General features: G+C 45.2%; 1 protein-coding gene across 1 annotated transcript in view; it reads right to left on the bottom strand.

The window, feature by feature from the left end:
• SRD5A2 (steroid 5 alpha-reductase 2) overlaps nucleotides 1-16,210 on the bottom strand; it is a 108,639-nt gene extending 92,429 nt beyond the window's left edge. Inside the window, exon 1 of the mRNA XM_040350937.1 lies at nucleotides 15,842-16,210. Coding sequence (XP_040206871.1) covers nucleotides 15,842-16,122 — 281 coding nt within the window. The 5' untranslated portion in view covers nucleotides 16,123-16,210. The remainder of the gene's footprint in view (nucleotides 1-15,841) is intronic.
• Between the last annotated feature and the right edge of the window lie 4,473 nt (nucleotides 16,211-20,683).

Genomic DNA, 20,683 nt, shown 5'->3' with positions numbered 1-20,683 from the left:
ACAGTAAACAGTAACTCGTATATTATTCTAGAACTCAGTAACTTGTATGATTCTTTAACTCGGTGTACTGGATACTCAGAACTGTTTTAAAGTGGTTGTAAACCCTGTAAAAAAAAAAAAACCTGCAAGACAAAGCCATAATGAGCTAGTATGACTACCATACTAGCTCATTATGCATTACTTACCTGAGATCGAAGCCCCCAAAGCCGTACTCGTGTCCCCCTCCGGCCGCAGACATTTCTTCACAGACACCCGGAAGGTTACTATCAGGTATCGCCGCTCCGGTGCTGTGATTGGCCAGCGCGGCGCTGACATCACTCCGCGCATGCGCACGGGAGCTGGGAAATACGGCATTGCTGTTTTTTAAGAATGGGATTTTCACTGCAGCTGTACTGCACTGCGGCGTCTTCATTCCTAGTGTGGGCACCTGGCCGTGACAGCTTTCGGCTTCACGGTCGGGCACTCACTGCGCATGCGCGAGCGTCGCTGCACTCTGTGATTGGTCAAATGATCACCTGGGACCTGTCACGTGTCCCAGGGAGGGGCCGCCGTAGGCGATATGACGTATCGCCTAAGCGGCCCCTGGGCAGAAGGAGGAAGTGGGACAGGAAGTCCCACTCCTACTAAAGCCCCCCCCCCCCCCAAAAAAAAATGACATGCCAAATGTGGCATGTAAGGGGGCAAGGAGTGGTTTAAGTGGAAGTTCCACTTTTGGGTGGAACTCTGCTTTAAGAAAGCTAGTTTTACCAGACCAAGCGCATCCATCTCGTACATGATTCATAGCATGCGTGGAATTTTGTGCGTTGGAATTGTCCACACACGATCTGAGATTACGAGAACGGATTTTGTTGTCGGAAAATTTGAGAACCAGCTCTCAATTTTTTTTCTCGGAAATTCAACAACAAATGTCCGATGGAGCCTACACACGGTCTGAATTTCCGACCAAATGCTCCCATCGAACATTTGTTGTCGGAAATTCCGAGCGTGTGTACGCGGCATTAGTGTTCAGCTATGACATGCGTTGAGCTTGTGTGGAGGGCTGGTTTTACCAGTTCCTGAAAGTTACTGAGAGTTACTGAGCCTGTTGCTCAGTGTTACTGAACCTGTTATTCTGTGCTACTGAACCTGCCACCCAGTGCCGATCCTGACCTCCCTGGGGCCCTAAGCAAAATGACATGTCACATTAAAGTTAAGAAGCAAGGGGGGGTTTTGCGCTGTCGACAGTGACATGTCACATTACAGATTAAAGTTGAGAAGTGGGGGGAGGGGGTATTCTGCTGTCAGAAATTACATCTTACATTAAAGTGAGAAGCGGGCGGGTGCTGACTTCTTACCTCTTCTCCCATGCAGCCAGCGAGTTGAGAATCGAGGTGAGGGGCCGAAAATGACTTCTTACCGGGCGGGTGTTCCTGCTAGTCCCTCTGCTTTTCTAATAAAAACTGACCATGCTAAGCAGAAGAGCACAGCATGGTCAGTTCTCTAGCTGTGCTGGGAACTGAGCCTGCTCTCCTTCAATGATCAGACTTGTTCTGACACGTGTTCTGACACGCCCCCCCCCCCCCCCCCTTCACCCAGCCTTTCACTGGGAATCTCAGTGTATTGCTGCTGCTCCTCTCCGAGCTCTTATGCAGCTGGGAACACAGGGAATGTGATCAATTATAAAAAAGGTAAAAAAGGTATGGATAATGTTTTTTAATATACATACACAGATGTTTTGACTTTTATTTATATTTTAAACTGAATAGATTGCTTTACAAGGTAATTGTTTACAATCACTTTAACAGAGCTCGTCGAGTGCCTTAGCCTCGGTTCACATATATTTGAGGTGGGAAATGCAGCGAATCCTGAGTGTTTCCCACACCATGGTGAAATATCACTCTTTTCATGGGCTCTGACACAGATGTCAATGTTAAATTAATGACAACCCAAAACAGGTCACCAAACGCAGTGCGTTTGCAAGAATTGGATCGCATTGGGTATGATCACCCATGCAATCTGATTTTGGTGGCGCAAAAAAAAAGATGCCTGCACCTTTTTCCTGTGATAGGGTGCGAATGGAGCCCATACAAAATGAATGGGCTTAAATTCGTACTGCAAAGAATCGCATTTGATTTGCAGTGCGATTCCTATACAAATCACTTGTGGTGTCCCGGACTGCACAAGTGTGAACCCAGGTTTAGAGTGGGTAAGACGCTTTTACACCACTGTGTACCTAATTCAGTTCCTGCCTCTTTACCTAGTGAATTTCTCACTTTGGGTGGCTTTTGTGTGCATATAAAATCCAACAAGTTGTTGTAGAAATATGTGAAAAACAATGACTTGCAGAACTGGAAAAGCAGCATTCATGCCTAGATATATAATGAATAAAGTCCAGTCCATTCACAGAAAAGAGCAGTAGTAGAGCAAAGACTTCTCTTTTGAAATGTGCTTCTCATTCTATTGCTGCATGCGATTCAAGCACAGTGCAGGCAGGGCCGGTGTAGTGTCACATTCTGCTGCCAATCGTAGAATGCTGCGGAAGTCACGTGGCGGCCAACTGCGCATGCGCATTGCGTTCCAAACGCAAGTGCGATGCGTTCCAATCGATTTACGACAGTACACACCAGCGAACCCGGCATTCAGGGCGACGTGGATTTAGAGGAAAGTGGCCAGTCGGCCTCACGTCCTCGCTTCGCTCGGACGGCTCGCTCGGCCTCCTGGCTCTTTTTTTAACATCCTCCAATCCACGGGGATGTTAAGGAAAGAGCCTGGATGCCGACCGAGGTTTCACTGGTGTGTACTGTCGTGAATCCATTGAAACGCATCGCACTTGCGTTTGTAACTCTGAGTATGCAAACAACTAATCGATTAATCGACAACTAATCGATTATGAAATTAATCGATTACAATTTTCATAATCGATTAATTGGCCAGTAAAATAATAGGGTTAAAAAAAAAAATTAGCCCTTTATAGTACAAAAAAGCAAATCACTACTGTAAATATTACTTTCACTGTCCCACGGTAAAAAATGAACCCCTTACAGTAGCGATTATTTGCTCTTTTTGTACTTATTTTTGTTTTTTTAATCCCATTATGTTACTAAACATCTCAGGCCGGGGTCACACCTCTGTTTTTTGGTGCTTTTTGCAGAAACGCACTACAGTTCATTTACATGGTTTCTTAGGGGACACGTTCGCATCAATGATTTTTTTGCAGCTGCTGCGTATTTGGAAAGGGCAAGGACTTTTTAACGCAAAACGGTGCTATTTTTTATTTTTTTGGGTTCAATATACTTTAACCACTAGCCGACCGCCCACCGCCGTTCTACGTCGGCAAGTTGGCTCGGCTGGGCGAGAGCACGTAGTATAACGTCCTCTCTCCCAGCCGCCACTAGGGGCGCGCGCGCGCCCCCCGCTCGCCCCCGACTCCCGTGCGTGTGCCCGGCGGGCGCGATCGCCGCCGGGCACACGCGATCGCTCGGTACAGAGCGGGGACCGGGAGCTGTGTGTGTAAACACACAGCTCCCGGTCCTGTCAGCAGGGGAAATGCTGATCTTCGGTTCATATAATGTATGAACCGAGGATCAGTGTTTCCCCTAGTGAGGCCACCCCCCCCCCCACAGTAAGAACACACCCAGGCATACTTAACCCCTTCCCCGCCCCCTAGTGTTAACCCCTTCACTGCCAGTGGCATTTTTATAGTAATCCAATGCATTTTTATAGCACTGATCGCTATAAAAATGCCAATGGTCCCAAAAATGTGTCAAAAGTGTCCAAAGTGTCCGCCATAATGTCGCAGTACCGAAAAAAAAATCGCTGATCGCCGCCATTACTAGTAAAAAAAATATAATAAAAATGACATAAAAATACCCCCTATTTTGTAAACGCTATAACTTTTGCGCAAACCAATCAATAAACGCTTATTGCGATTTTTTTTTACGAAAAATATGTAGAAGAAAACGTATCGGCCTAAACTGAGGAAAAAAAATGTTTTTTTATATATTTTTGGGGGATATTTATTATAGCAAAATGTAAAAAATATTCATTTTTTTCAAAATTGTCGCTCTATTTTTGTTTATAGCGCAAAAACGAAAAACCGCAGAGGTGATCAAATACCACCAAAAGAAAGCTCTATTTGTGGGAAAAAAAGGACGCCAATTTTGTTTGGGAGCCACGTCGCACGACCGCGCAATTGTCTGTTAAAGCAACGCAGTCCCGAATCGCAAAAAGTACTCTGGTCTTTGGGCAGCAATATGGTCCGGGGGGTAAGTGGTTAATGGAGAAGCTGCAGAAAAGCATGTAATGTGTTTTTGTGGCAATTTGTGTTTTGTAATCTGCCCAACAACAAATTGGCCCAAATTTTTTTTTAAATTCTATTTTTTTTTTCTAAGGCTATTATCCGATTAATCGAAACAATAATCGGCCAACTAATCGATTATGAAAATAATCGTTAGTTGCAGCCCTAATTACTACGACAATACCAGCATTCTCCTAATGCTGGCCTCCCCCCATATACCTCTCAAGTTTTTTTCAAAACACTTGACAATGTCACAGTAACCCCTGGCTTACAGGTAATACAAGATAAATTCCAAGAAGTAAATGCAACCTTATCTGTCCAAACGATTTATGGCAACCTTACCACTTTTGATGGACTCACTCTATGAAGTTCTCACTATAACTCCTGGCTGTGAGTCTCTATACCTGACCAATATTCCCCCACTCCTTAGAATTAACCAAACTTTTAGAAACCTGGCAACATTTCCCCATTTCTTGTATTTGTAGGATCAATTATTATTATTATTATTATTATTATTATACACGATTTATATAGCGCCAACAGTTTATGCATCGCTTTACAATGTAGGGGACAGCACAATCACTATACAGTTCAATAGAGAAAGTACAGGAGGGCCCTGCTCGTAGAGCTTACATTCTAAAGGGAGGGGGTGGAGGTACAAAAGGTAATAGCTGCAGAGAATTATTTGATGGGGATCAATGCTGTCAAAATTACATTCCTTCCTAAGTGTTTATGTCTTCTGTGTTTTCTCTGTCTCTGTGGATGATTTACTCACATTTTGCAAAGAGGGGTCTTTGAGTTTATATATTTGGTGTTTCCAAATATAAATTCATATTATCAGGCAGCTCATATACAGTGCCTTGAAAAAGTATTCATACCCTTAGAATTTTTCCAAATTTTGTCATGTTACAACCAAAAACTTAAATGTATTTTATTGGGATTTTATGTGATAGACCAACACAAAGTGACACATAATTGTGAAGTGAAAGGAAAATGATAAATAGTTTACAATTTTTTTTACAAATAAATATGTGAAAAGTGTGGCGTGCATTTGTTTTCAGCCCCCCTGAATCAATACTTTGAAGAACCACCTTTCGCTGCAATTACAGCTGCAAGTCTTTTTGGGGATGTCTCTACCAGCTTTGCACATCTAGAGAGTGACATTTATGCCCATTCTTCTTTGCAAAATAGCTCAAGCTCTGTCAGTTTGGATGGAGAGTGTCTGTGAACAGCAATTTTCAAGTCTTGCCACAGATTCTTAACTGGATTTAGGTCTGGACTTTGACTGGGCCATTCTAACACATGAATACGCTTTGATCTAAACCATTCCACTGTAGCTCTGGCTCTATGTTTAGGGTCGTTGTCCTGCTGGAAGGTGAACCTCTGCCACAGTCTCTAGTCTTTTGCAGACTCTAAGGCCCCGTACACACGACCGAGTTTCTCGGCAGAATTCAGCCAGAAACTCGATCGGAGCTGTATTCTGCCGAGAAACCCGGCCGTGTGTACACTTTCGGCCGAGGAAACCGACGAGGATCTCGTCGGGCCAAATAGAGAACATGTTCTCTATTTCCTCGTTAGTCAACGGGGAAACTTGGCTCGCCGAGATCCTCGGCGGCTTCACAAGGAACTCGACGAGCAAAACGATGTGTTTTGCTCGTCGAGTTTCTCGGCCGTGTGTACGGGGCCTAACTGGTTTTCTTCTAAGATTGCCCTGTATTTGGCTCCATCCATCAACTCTGACCAGCTTCCTGTCCCTGCTGAAGAAAAGCATTCCCACAACATGATGCTGCCACCACCATGGTGTGTTCAGGGTGATGTGCAGTGTTAGTTTTCCACCACACATAGTGTTTTGCTTTTTAGGTCAAAAAGTTCAATTTTGATCTCATCTGACCAAAGCAACTTCTTCCACATATTTCCTGTGTCCCCCACATGGCTTCTCGCAAACTGAAAACAGGACTTCTTATGGCTTTCTTTCAACAATGGCTATCTTCTTGCCACTCTTCCATAAAGGCCAGATTTGTAGGTTGCACGACTAATAGTTGTCCTGTGGACAGATTCTTCCACCTGAGCTGTGGATCTCTGCAGTTCCTCCAGAGTTACCATGGGCCTCTTGGTTGATTCTCTGATTAATGCTCTCTTTGCCTGGCCTGTCAGTTTAGGTGGACGGCCATCTCTTGGGAGTGATCAATGCTCCATGAGATGTTTAAAGCTTGGGATATTTTTTTATAATCTAAAGCCTTGTACACACAATCGGACATCAAACAAACTTTCCCTTGGATTTTTGTCCGAAGGGAGTTGTCCGGTCACACCCATAGCATACACACGCTTGGACTTTTTTGGCAACGAACACGAATGTAGTGACGTTTCAACATACTGATGAGAGTTTAAAAGAGGAAGTTCAATTCTCCGGCGTCACCCTTTGGGCTCCTTCTGCTAATCGAGAGTTAGTAGAGGTTTCGTCTGTGTGCATTCGCAATTTTCAGTTTCGTGCAATTTTGTTTGTTTCTGAACGTCCGTTCGTCAAGCAGACATGTTGCGCAATGGGGTTGTGCTAACTTGACCCACAAAAAAATATAGAATTATGTTTGATTCATATAACCAAAATACACTAATCCAAAGTAAAGACATTTGTTTTTACTCCGTCAGTATCACCAGCAAAGCAGCTTTTAGTATTATTACTAGGGTTGTCCCGATACCGATACCAGTATCGGTATTGGGACCGATACCGAGTATTTGCGGGAGTACTTGTACTCCCGCAAATGCCCCCGATGCCTGGTCGAATACTTGTCCCCCCCGCCGCCGCCGCAACGCGCCGCTGCCGCAAACCCACCTCCGCAAACCCCCCTTCGCTGCATACTGCAAAGCCGCCTCCGCCGCTGCCGCGTTAATTTGCGTGCGGGGAACATTACAGCTTTAGTTTGAATAGCTGTGTTCCCCTGCCGCACCGCGTATAGACACTCCCCCTTGCTCGGGATTGGACGGGTGATCTGTCCAATCCCAAGCAAGGGGGAGTGTCTATACACGGCGTGGTGGGGAACACAGCTATTTAAACGAAAGCTGTAATGTTCCCTTCACGCTAATTAACGCGGCAGCGGCATCATCTAGGTATGGGGGACATGGCTGCATATATGGGGGACATGGCTGGATATATGGGGGGGACATGGCTGGATATATGTGGGGGGACATGGCTGTATATATGTGGGGGACATGGCTGTATATATGTGGGGGACATGGCTGGATATATGGGGGGACATGGCTGGATATATGTGGGGGACATGGCTGGATATATGTGGGGGACATGGCTGGATATATGGGGGGACATGGCTGCATATGTGGGGGACATGGCTGGATATATGGGGGGACATGGCTGCAATATGTGGGGGGACATGGCTGGATATATGGGGGGGACATGGCTGCAATATGCGGGGGGACATGGCTGGATATATGTGGGGGACATGGCTGGATATATGGGGGGACATGGCTGGATATATGGGGGGGCATGGCTGGATATATGGGGGAGATATGGCTGGATATATGGGGGGACATGGCTGCAATATGTGGGGGGACATGGCTGCAATATGTGGGGGGACATGGCTGGATATATGGGGGGAAATGGCTGCAATATGTGGGGGGACATGGCTGGATATATGTGGGGGACATGGCTGGATATATGTGGGGGACATGGCTGGATATATGTGGGGGACATGGCTAGATATATGGGGGGACATGGCTAGATATATGTGGGGGACATGGCTAGATATATGGGGGGACATGGCTGGATATATGTGGGGGACATGGCTGGATATATGTGGGGGACATGGCTGGATATATGGGGGGACATGGCTGGATATATGGGGGGACATGGCTGGATATATGGGGGGACATGGCTGCATATGTGGGGGACATGGCTGGATATATGGGGGGACATGGCTGCAATATGTGGGGGGACATGGCTGCAATATGTGGGGGGACATGGCTGAAATATGTGGGGGGACATGGCTGCAATATGTGGGGGACATGGCTGCAATATGTGGGGGACATGGCTGCATATGTGGGGGGACATGGCTGCATATGTGGGGGACATGGCTGCATTTGGGGATTTTAAAAAAAGTATCGGTATTCGGTATCGGCGAGTACATGAAAAAAAGTATCGGTAGTTGTACTCGGTCCAAAAAAAATGGTATCGGGACAACCCTAATTATCACATTATAAAGAAGAAGAGAATGTGCGCTGCTTTTCTTGATTTCAGAACTTGCCGCGTCACGAATGTGCTCTTTCAAATATGAACGCTAGTTTTACCAGACAGAACGCTTCCGGCTGGTCTTTGCTTCTGAGCATGCGCGTTTGTATTTTGTACAAAAGTATGATTGCTTGCTGTACACACAGTCGGACTAGGCACCATCGGACTCTTGTTGACGTAAAGTTTGTCCGTTTGCAGACCAAACTTTTTGTCCGATGAAACACAAAAAAGTTTGTCTGATGGAGCGTACACACGGTCGGACTATTTTGAAAACTTGCTCATTTTGAAGTTTGTTGGCAAAAAGTCTGACCGTGTGTATGGGCCTTAACCCTGCTTTAAGCGTCTTCACAACTTTATCCCTGACCTGTCTGGTGTGTTCCCTGACCTTCATGATGCTGTTTGCTCACTAAGGTTCTCTAACAAACCTCTGAGGGCTTCACAGAACAGCTTTATTTATACTCAGATTAAATTACACACAGGTGGACTCTATTTACTATATAGGTGACTTCTGAAGTATGAGTATGAGGCGGCAGTGGAGGCGACCCGACGGCGTATTCACACCAGATGATGTGTGAATAACACGAAACGCCGTCGGGTCGCCTCCACTGCCGCCTCATACTATAGAATATGCAAGTTTTTATCCAGATACATGTGAGTGCACTTGCTATCTTTTTACAATAAATACCCAGTTTTATACCGGTTTACACTATGTGGCCCTTCTCTTTCCATTTTCTCTCAACTATTTAACCCCTTGCTGAGCTGCAAAGATTCAAGGTTATCCATTTATGATCATACACTGATTGATTACTTCTATCAAGTTTCTTGGTGATTGCTACTTTGTGTACCCTATCTGGTACTTGAAGCTTGTTATGACTTGATTGACGTACGTCATTTCAGGTCCACCATCTTCGGTAAGCCTCCATTTACTACCACTGGTGGCGGTGATCACTTACTACACAATTTGTCTCGATGGGATTCTAATCAAGTTCCCTCATTTTGCACGTGGTGTCTACAGATATATGGACTTTGTGTTTACAACCATTGGACTTTATCTTTCACGAGAACTTCTTTATTGCATTTGTTACTTTATTTATGTTCCCATTTTTCCCATGAGGAACTACCATTATAGATATTAATTTGCCATAGCGCTACACAATTTTGTTTCTAACTTTGCGACGGGAAAAACCGACTAGCGACGAAGTAACGAACGCGCGTACCTTCGTGGATCGCCGTAAAATGCCTAATTTGCATACCCGACGCTGGAAAACGACGCAAACTCCACCCAGCGGCGGCCGAAGTATTGCAGCCTGTCGGATCTTAGCCAAATGCCGTTGTATCTTTGTTTGTGAATTACAAATAAAGATACGACGCGGCAAATTTGAAAGTACGCTGGAGTATCAGCAGATACTCCGGCGTACTTCTTCTCTGAATCTGGCCCTCTATCTTTAATACCACTGCATTCAAATATACTGTATCTGCAGTCACACTAATTTTACAGGTTATGCCACATCTCAGATTTTGTTAAAATGACCCTACATCTACACTTATGTTACCGATACATTCATTTCTTTGTAAATAGCGCACTTATGCCCCGTACACATGATCGTTTTTTCCACCGGTATAAACTCAGACGGGTTTTTCAGACGGAATTCTACTCAAGCTGTCTTGCATACACACCAAATTCCGTCCGTCCAAAACGCAGTGACGTACAAGACTATAACAAGCCTAGAAAAATAAAGTTCAATGCTTCCGAGCATGCGTCGACTTGTTTCCGAGCATGCATGTTTTTTTTCTCTGTCGGAGTTCCATACAGACGAACGGAACGGAAAAAACAGAACATGTTCTCTTTCTAATTCCGTCGGAATTTCCAACGGAAAAAGTCAGATGGGGCACACACACGGTCGGAATATCCGATGATATGCTGTGACACTTATTTCAGCAGTATATACACCTAATATGTTTTGTGGGTATTATTTTAACAAACTTAGTGTGTTAATATGGTCATAAAGTAATAAAATGAAAGATAACACAACTGGCATCTCCATTCTAAGGGGAGTAGAAAATCCCAACTTGATCTAGTTCTGTCAATTTAGAGCACAACACAAATTCCTTTAACACAGTGAATGATAGGAAATGAAAACGGTTTAAGCAGACATGCTGTCCTTGAAAACACGTGTGCTGTAATACAGAACAATAGTTGAAACATTGTTTTGTGGGCATGGAAAGTTACGTCAAATATTTGCTGAACACAAAGCTTGGTTACTCAACTGTATATAACCAAAAAGATGAGTAAGTTCAAATAATCTTTATTGATACAATATACAGAGAGGAATACTGGCTATGCACATGCAATACAACATTTTGAGAAAAATGATTTCGCTCTTTAAATAGTTTGATCAAATTACAATCGTGGTTATGAAAAAGAAATGACCAGTCCTTGCACAAAACAACTGAATATGAAAATCCAAAATGTGTCCAGTTCAGTAGGAACCAACTGAATTTTGATCCATGTATGGGCAGGCTGGTTGTACACAGGGGGCCAGATTCAGATAGATTCGCGGATCTTTAGATCCGCGTAATCTATCTGATTTTCGATCCGCCGGTCCAATTTTGCGAGGCAGGTGCATGATTCACCAAGCACTTACCTCCGAAATCGCACCGTCGGATCGTAACTCCCCCGGCGGAAATTAAATTCCGCGGCTAGGGGGAGTGTACAATTTTAATCAGGCGCGTTCCCGTGCCGATTTAACTGCGCATGCGTCGCCGGCGAAATTTTCCAGTGCGCATGCTCCAAATGACGTCGCTAGGACGTCAATGTTTTCTGCGGCTACGTAAATTCCGGCCATCCGTATTCCCGATCGACTTACGCAAACGACGTAAAAATTTGAATCTTGGCGCGGGAACGACGGCCATACTTAACATTAGCTACCCCTCATATAGCAGGGGTAACTATCCGCCGGAAAAAGCCGAACGCAAACGACGTAAAAAAAAAGCAACGGGCGGGCGTTCGGTCTTGAATCGGCGGTTCTCCTCATTTGCATATCTGACGCGTAAAAAACTGCGACGACACCTAGCGGCCGGCGGTAGATTGCAGCCTAAGATCCGACTGGTGTAAGTCACTTACACCAGTCGGATCTAAGGGAGATCTATGCGGAACTGATTCTTATGAATCAGTCGCATAGATACGAAGGCGGATCTCAGAGATACGACGGCGGATCAGGAGATCCGCCGTCGTATCCCCTTGATGAATCTACCCCAAGTTGTCCGACAGATCGACTGGTGTACAACCAGCCTGTCAGGTTTTTCCCTGGATGATCAGTACCGCTGGCTATAGCTGGGAAAACTGATCATTGTATTTTGATGGCGGGGAGGGCTCCCGGTTGTCAGAATACCATACCACAGCAGGAAGGATTCCCCCATCCACCTCAAATGTGCAGATGGAGGAACCTGCTGGTTGAAAAAAATAAAAAAAAGGAATCATGTATGGCCTGACTTAGTGAAATCTATGACCGATCGAATGTTTATTATTGTGTGTATGCCCAGCATTAAACATCTACTCAAAAAAATTGTTTAAAGGGTAATGTGACCAACAGAAACTGAATGACAAAGTAAGAGTCGGTTCACACTGGGGCGACTCGTCAGGCGACACAGCCGCCTGACAAGTCGCGTCCCATTGTAGTCAATGGAACCGTTCTAATAGGAGCGACGCAAGTCGCTCCGACTTAGAAAAAGGTTCCTGTACGACTTTGGGGGCGGACCAGTTTGGGGGCGGACCAGTTTCAGCAGACATGTTCGGTCGTGTGTAGGCCCGAGCGGACAGGATTCCAGCATACATTTGCCCGCTGGGCCTTTTTCCAGCGGGCAAATATTTCTGGACTTGTTTTAAAACAGCCCGCTGAAATCCTGCCCGCTCGGACATGTTCGGTCGTCTGTACAGACCTACCGTACATGTCCGAGCGCCCGCCATCCCTCGCATGCGTCGAATGACTTTGACGCATGCGTGGAAGCATTGAACTGGCAGGGCCGCCCACGTCGCCGCGTCATCGTCGCGGCGACGGCGCGGACACGCCCCGCGTATTGTTTACGCGTGGATTTCTGTATGATGGTGAGTACAGCCACCATACAGAAATCCCCGGGCAGACATGTACGGTGAAAACGGTCCGGCGGACCGGTTTCATCGTACATGTATGCTCGTCTGTACGCGGCCTTAGAAGTCATCTTCAGGTCGCCTGGCCGAGTCGCCCCCGAAGTCGTGCCACCCCAGTGTGAACCGGCTCTAATTTTGTCTGTTGTAACAAGATATTGAAATGGGCATAAAACAATATCATGTTATATATAGTCAGTCAAAGGAATAGAAAAGACAAAGGCTCTGCAATATAGCATACATAGTAGGAATGTATTTCGTAGACAATTGTCAAGCTATCAAATTGCTAAAGATAAAAAAAATAAGGCACCCAATCACAAACTGTTCACTAGAACAAGTACAAAATAATATAGGAACGTTGTACCATATAATTAGAGTATTATCGGTTGAGAAGCTATGAAAACCTCAACCATAAGTGTTGTGTGCCGTGTCAAATATAGGGATATTTGAAACTCATTAGCACCCATAGATAAATTGGTATATGACACTGCAGCACATTGGAGTACATCGAACCTAAACACATGGCAGTCATAGTTCAAAGTAGGAGCTGCCTCTGATGTACAGCAAGTAGAAGATTATGCCTGCAGCATGTGGTCAGTTGTGACAAGATTGTTAACTTACAGGATTTTCTGGTTTGTGTTTAAAAGAGAAGTATGGAGTTAGGGAAAAAAACTATTTAGACTCACCTAGGTGGATGAAGCATCAATCCGATGCTGCATCTGTCCCTCGCTGGCTTTGCCCTGAGAACTGAGCGATCAAACACCGCTGATCTCTCAGTTCCCCCCTCTGCTCTGTCAGTCACTGGTTCTCTGATCTGTCCCCTCCAGTGCATACTGGCGTGTTTGGCTGTAAAAGGGGCGAAAGCAGCTTGCTCAGTCTCCCATCGGCTCGCTAAGAAGCTGAGATAGCTGCCGATCCAGGCATCTGGGTGGATCTCAATTGTAAAGTGGGGACACTCGCTGTTGGCCAAAAATGGGTCAAAGGAGTGCAGAACTAACTGCATTCCCGTGATCCATAGGAGAAGCAGGGACAAAATAGCTTTGGCCATACTTTCCTTTAAAGAAACTCACTTCTAGGAAAATACAGTAAAACCTTGGTTTGCGAGCATAATTCTTTCCAGAAACATGCTTGTAATCCAAAGCACTTGTATATCAAAGCATTTTTTTACAGGGTATAAAAGAGAAGAGAGTCACCTCTAAGTGTAGCAATAAGTTGCTAAATGTTGTACCTTCATTAAATGTAACCATATTGCTACACTTAGAGGCTCCTCTCTTCTTTTTTATACTCCGTCGTGACATGACGCTACTCTTATATCAAGACATCGCTTGTATATCAAAATTTTGCTTGTCTTGCAAAACGCTCTCAAACCAAGTTGCTCTCAAAGGTTTTACTGTACCAAGTTACCAAGCAAATGCTCATCTTTGTCTAGTGTACCATTAAGAGGCAGTTTTATCCCTTGCTTCCCTGGAAGCATGTGCGCTCCTCTCCCTTTGGGTTGTGGATGAGCCCTGGTGTCCTTAATTACAACCGAGGACTGCTGGTCCTTCATTGTACCTGATGCCAGAGTGCCTGCGACCAATAGAGCGCCGAAGAGAGAAGGAAGCGGCGAGTCGGCGCTATACTGCGCATGCGCACCGCCGTTCGGCTCCTTTCGCCAATCGTGACCCGGCTTACGCGACGGGGGGGAGCTCGTTTTTGGGCAAAACGTCAATCACACACATGTGAGGAACGCCCACTCCCGCGGGACTCGCAACCCGGATGCACGGGTGAATATGCTGTACTAAGGTATGTACAGCATGAAAAAAATAATAAGAGCCTTAATCGGATTGTAATGTGGGGGGGCAGTGGAATAAGAAAAAGTAGTTTTTAGGGTGAACCACCGCTTTAATGCCACGTACACACAATCGTAAATTCTGCCAGCAAAATTCTAATGTGAGCTTTTGAACGGAAATTCCGACCGTGTGTAGGCTCCATCGGACTTTTGCTGTCGGAATTTCCGCCAGCAAAAGATTGAGAGCTGATTCTCAAATTTTCAGACGGAAAAAATTCCTATCGGAGAATCCGATCGCCTGTAGCAATTCCGATGCGCAAAATTCCGACGCATGCTCGGAAACAATTGAACGCATTGAACTTAATTTTCTCGGCTAGTCGTAGTGCTGTACGTCACCGCGTTCTTGACGGATGAAAGTTCAGAAAACTTTTGTGTGACTGTGTGTATGCAAGCCCAGCTTGAGCGGAATTCCATCGGAAAACCCATCCAAGGTTTTTCCGACGGAAAATCCGGTCGTGTGTACAGGGCATTAGGCTAGGTTCACTCAGGTCCAGCTGCAGGTTGCAGTCTGGTGTCCGGTGCATTTTGTTCACCGGTGCAGGTGCGATTCAGGTGCAAATTTTTACTTAAAGTTGCACCTAAACTGGACCCAAAATCACACAGGACTACTTTCAAAAACAGACCGCGGCCGCCCTGCACATATGTGCACCGGCTCCATTGAAAGCTGGTCCAGTTCACATGTTATGCGAATCGGATGCATTTATGTGAATCGAGCCTAATGCATACACACGGTAGTTTTTTGTCTTGTAAAAAAACGTTTTTTTCTCATGAAAAAAAACAACGTTTTTCAAACTTCATTTTAAAAAACTACGTTGCCTACACACCATCGTTTTTTCAAAATGCTCTAGCAAAGTGCGGTTACGTTCAGCACGTACGACGGCACTCTGTTCCATTCAAGCTCGCGTCATGACTTGCTTCTGAGCATGCGCGGGTTTAAAAACGTCGTATTAAATGTCGTTTTACCCACACACGATCATTTTAAATGACACAAAAAAACGTCATTTTGAAAAACGACATAAAAAATTGAAGCATGTTCGAATTTTTTTTTTGTCGTTTTTCAGAAGACAAAAAAACAAGTTTTGCCCACACACGGTCATTTTAAATGACGTTTTTTAAAACGTCGTTTTATTTCATCACAAAAAATGACCGTGTGTACGCGGCATTAGATAAAAATCACCTTTGAAATCTTCTTGGGAATTACTTCGAAGTTCAGCTTAACACAACCACTGGATTAAGATATACTTTCAATAATCGTTCTAATGATACCTTGGAAGTAGTACACTGACATAATAGTTCTAATGACGCTTGTATCTTACCTGTCCTACATAATAATACGTTTTGATGTCTTACCTGTGAAAGTAGTGTCCGCAGAACATCACCAGGAGCATCTTACATCCCAGAGTGTCCCATTGTTGATTGTATAGCACAATCAATACAGGTACAAAGAATGATGGCGATTCCTGAATAAACCAGCCGTATTTGGCTGAAATCAGAGTAAATTTCGTCTTAGTCTTTTTAGGAACATGTTTCCCATATGGAGCTGGTTCAGTCAGTTGTCTAAAAAGAAACAAAAGCCCAGAAATGATAAGTGTAGAACTCAAATAAAGGTCCAGGTCCTGTGTGCACTGCATAGTTAGGGATCAGAGGAGACTTCTCAAACGCTCAGAGGTGTTTTCATAACCAGCTCTCCATTCACTATAAATACTACAGGAGTAAACACACACTCTACTGAGTAGAATGTCCTGTAATAGTACCCTCCCATAAGGCAAGACAACAGTGCATGGTTCAAAGTACAGCCCATGACTATTGTAGGGCTTACAGCCTCCAGTGTATGTAGACAATGGGAACAGTCAGCATTTTACATTTGTAGAAAACAGAATTGTAATACTATAAAATATGTAAAACTAGAAATAAATGAAAAAAAAAAAGGGCAATGATTACCATTGTTTTTCGCCTGTTCAACTACATTATATTATCTATAAAATGCTTTTGGCAAAAGTCCCAGCCCCTGATTCATTTGTCCTTGCTTTGTTCTTTTTAATTCACACATCGGGGGGCCTGTACAGATTTATTTCACACGCACTGTCAGAAACGTACAATCTAATGCACAATATTCAGTCTAATGCTGGCCATGCATGGACAGATTTTTTAAGTAATCCAATAAGATATCTGAAATAATAATTTAAAACAATACAAAAAATATATATATTTTTTTAAAGAAAATGCAATAATTTTTAAAACGTTTGTTGGAAAAATAAACAAACACTGCTTAGATTAAAGCGGTTGTAAACCCGCATTAAAATGTTTTATTTTTTTTTCTCCTGCAAGGCAAAAGTCATAATGAGCTAATATGCACCGCATATTAGCTCATTATGAAATACTTACCGTATTTATCGGCGTATACCGCGCACTTTTTTGGGCAAAATCGTGGGTGTGCGGTATACGCCAATATCCGCTTTCCCGTGCCAAATTTGAATACTGCGCCGGCATATACCGAGCGCAGTACACTCGTGTATAGTCAGGCAGGCTCGGCTCCTCTCGCGCTCACGTCCTGGACGTACAGGACGTGAGCGCGAGAGGAGCCGAGCCTGCCCGACTATACACGAGTGTACTGCGCCGGCATATACCGAGCGCAGTACATTCGTGTCGGCTGCCGGTCCTTTTGCCATAGATCGCCCCTGCGAATGCGCCGCTGCAATCAGGTGCAGGTTTAGGAGATATTCTCCTTACCTACAGGTAAGCCTTGTTATAGGCTTACCTGTAGGTAAAAGTCAAAAAAGTGGGTTTACAACCACTTTAATATGACACTAAGCTCTAGTTTTAAAAAACTTCTATTTATGTATGTAGTCTTAACTCAAATAGGTAGATTCACAGAGAAAGGTTTAAACTTGCGGCGGCGTAGCTTAGCCTGTTTAGGCTACGCTGCCGTAAGTTAGCTAGGCAAGTACATGATTCTCAATGTACTTGCCTGCTAATATACGGCGGCGTAGCCTAAAGCGGGCGGGTGTAAAGGCGCCGAATTCAAATGTCTTGGAGGGGGGCGTGTTTTATGGTAATGAGGCTTGACATCTGAAAACCTTTGCTATCTTTTTAAAGCCTTCTCCAGCTTTGTGAGCGTCAACTATTTTAAGTTTCAGTTTTCTAAACCAGTGGTCCCCAACCTTTTTGGCACCGGGGACCGGCTGCGTGGATGAAAGGCCTGGTTGGGGGGAGGTTGGGCATGGCATGCGGGGGGTAAGCGATTTTTCTCGGGCAATTTGTCAGCGCATTATTTCTATTACATTGTAGTAATAAATTAAATAGTTAAACCCACCATAATGCAGAATCAGTGGCAGCCTACCCCCCACATTACATTCCCAACTTCCACTTTAATATACTCAGCCCCCCTCACATGACAGTTCTTGGTCACCCCAACTTCTTCAGGCCCCCCCACATTACAGTCCTCAGTCCCCCCCGCACCACACTCCAGGCCTGCCACCTATAGCCATGTCACTTGTCACCTGCAGCCTGCCACCATGTCACTTGCCACCTGCAGCCAGAAACAGGGCGGGCGCTCAAAGTGGACAGTCGGCTTCTCCTGAGTCCTGCTTGTAGTAGGGGACGGAGGACTCGGAAGAGTGATCAACTGTCCTGCCCTGGCGTCTGCACCGGGATCATCTGTGGCTGTGACTCCAGTGTTTGGCGGGGGCTGCTGCTGCAATGTGATGTTATTACCTTGATAGTCAGGTGAGACAGAGAGTTTGCTTGTCATTACCATGACCACCTCCTGTATGTCTGCACAGTTCCTGACCACCCCTGTATGTCCGCACAGTCCCTGACCCCCCCTGTATGTCCGCACAGTCCCTGACCACCCCTGTATGTCCGCACAGTCCCTGACCACCCCTGTATGTCCGCACAGTCCCTGACCACCCCTGTATGTCCGCACAGTCCCTGACCACCCCCTGTATGTCCGCACAGTCCCTGACCACCCATGTATGTCCGCACAGTCCCCGACCACTTCTGTATGTCCGCACAGTCCCTGACCACCCCTGTATGTCCGCACAGTCCCTGACCACCCATGTATGTCCGCACATTCCCTGACCCCCCCTGTATGTCCGCACAGTCCCTGACCACCCCTGTATGTCCGCACAGTCCCTGACCACCCCCTGTATGTCCGCACAGTCCCTGACCACCCCTGTATGTCCGCACAGTCCCTGACCACCCCTGTATGTCCGCACAGTCCCTGACCACCCCTGTATGTCCGAACAGTCCCTGACCACCCCCTGTATGTCCGCACAGTCCCTGACCACCCCCTGTATGTCCGCACAGTCCCTTACCACCCCCTGTATGTCCGCACAGTCCCTGACCACCCCTGTATGTCCGCAAATTTTGTTTAGTTGTTTGTTCAGAATCGTGATTTCTATTTTTATTCTCAGTTTATCCAGAATTGTGTAGCTCTAATACATAGCTTGTGTATGTATCATTTTGTTCTATTTAAGTAAGTAATGTATAGAAGGTAGGGCCCGAAAGTGACTCAAGCCCAGGGGCCCCCACCACCCTAAGTCCTGCCCTGGCTACAGCACCGTTTTTCAACCTTAATGCATAGAATGTATTAAAGTGTTACTAAACCCAGGACCCTGCATTTACTATATCTGGTCTCCCACGGTACACAGAGCATGGAAATGCAATTATTTTTGTAAATATAAACTGCGAAATACCTTTTCTCGTTAGCAGTATATAGCAGTCTTGTGATTTCTATCAGTTCCTGTTGAAACTTGTAGGAGGAATTTTCATACTGCATTGAGCTGTCTTATGAGTTTGCAGGGCTCCTGACCCTCTGTCTGGACATGTCTGGACAGTGCTGATTGGCCCTGTGCTGAACACATGCACTCTCCCAAGGAAAAAAAAAAACTCTCTAGCAATACACACCAAACTGAGCATGTGCAGAGTGACTCCAAAAGCTCTGTCTTATCCGGACTCATTCAGGGGGGACAGTGCAGGGAGGGGAGAATCTGTGCATATAAGATCAAGTAGCCTTTTTACGCAATGCAGGGGATTACCCCTTAGGTTCCATAGTGAGTATAACAAGCATACTTTACTGCATATACAGTCTGACTTTACTGTTGTGGGTTTAGTAACACTTTAAGGTGAAAAACCTTGAGGCTTTACAACCACTTTAACCACTTAAGGACCACCCCATGTACATATACGTCCACAATATGGCACGTACAGGCACATGGGCGTATAGGTACGTCCTCGCCTATTAGCGGGTGGGGGGTCCGATCGGGACCCCCCCCGCTACATGCGGAGGTCGGGTCCGCTCGGGGAGCGATCCGGGACCACGGCGCGGCTATTTGTTTATAGCCGCTCCGTCGCGATCGCTCCCCGGAGCTGAAGAACGAGGAGAGCCGTGTGTAAACACGGCTTCCCCGTCCTTCACTATGGCGGCGCATCGATCGCGTCATTCCCTTTATAGGGAAGACACGATCGATGACGTCATTCCTACAGCCACACCCCCAAACAGTTGTAAACACATACTAGGTGCACCCTAACTCCTACAGCGCCACCTGTGGTTAACTCCCAAACTGCAACTGTCATTTTCACAATAAAGAATGCAATTTAAATGCATTTTTTGCTGTGAAAATGACAATGGTCCCAAAAATGTGTCAAAATTGTCCGAAGTGTCCGCCATAATGTCGCAGTCACGAAAAAAATTGCTGATCGCCGCCATTAGTAGTAAAAAAAAAATAAAAAATAAAAATGCAATAAAACTATCCCCTATTTTGTAAACACTATAAATTTTGCGCAAACCAATCGATAAACGCTTATTGCGATTTTTTTTACTAAAAATAGGTAGAAGAATACGTATCGGCCTAAACTGAGGAAAAAAAAAGTTTTTATATATGTTTTTGGGGGATATTTATTACAGCAAAAAGTAAAAAATATTGCTTTTTTTTCAAAATTGTCGCTCTATTTTTGTTTATAGCGCAAAAACTAAAAACCGCAGATGTGATCAAATACCACCAAAAGAAAGCTCTATTTGTGGGGAAAAAAGGACGCCAATTTTGTTTGGGAGCCACGTCGCACGACCGCGCAATTGTCTGTTAAAGCGACGCAGTCCCGAACTGTAAAAACACCTTGGGTCTTTAGGCTGCATATTGGTCCGGGGCTTAAGTGGTTAAGCAAGGTACACACAGGCCGAATGTTGGGAGA

Source organism: Rana temporaria, chromosome 4 (genome assembly GCF_905171775.1).
Source record: "Rana temporaria chromosome 4, aRanTem1.1, whole genome shotgun sequence".
NCBI classification, from domain to species: Eukaryota; Metazoa; Chordata; class Amphibia; order Anura; family Ranidae; genus Rana; species Rana temporaria.
This window is presented reverse-complemented; position numbering and strand designations above follow the sequence as displayed.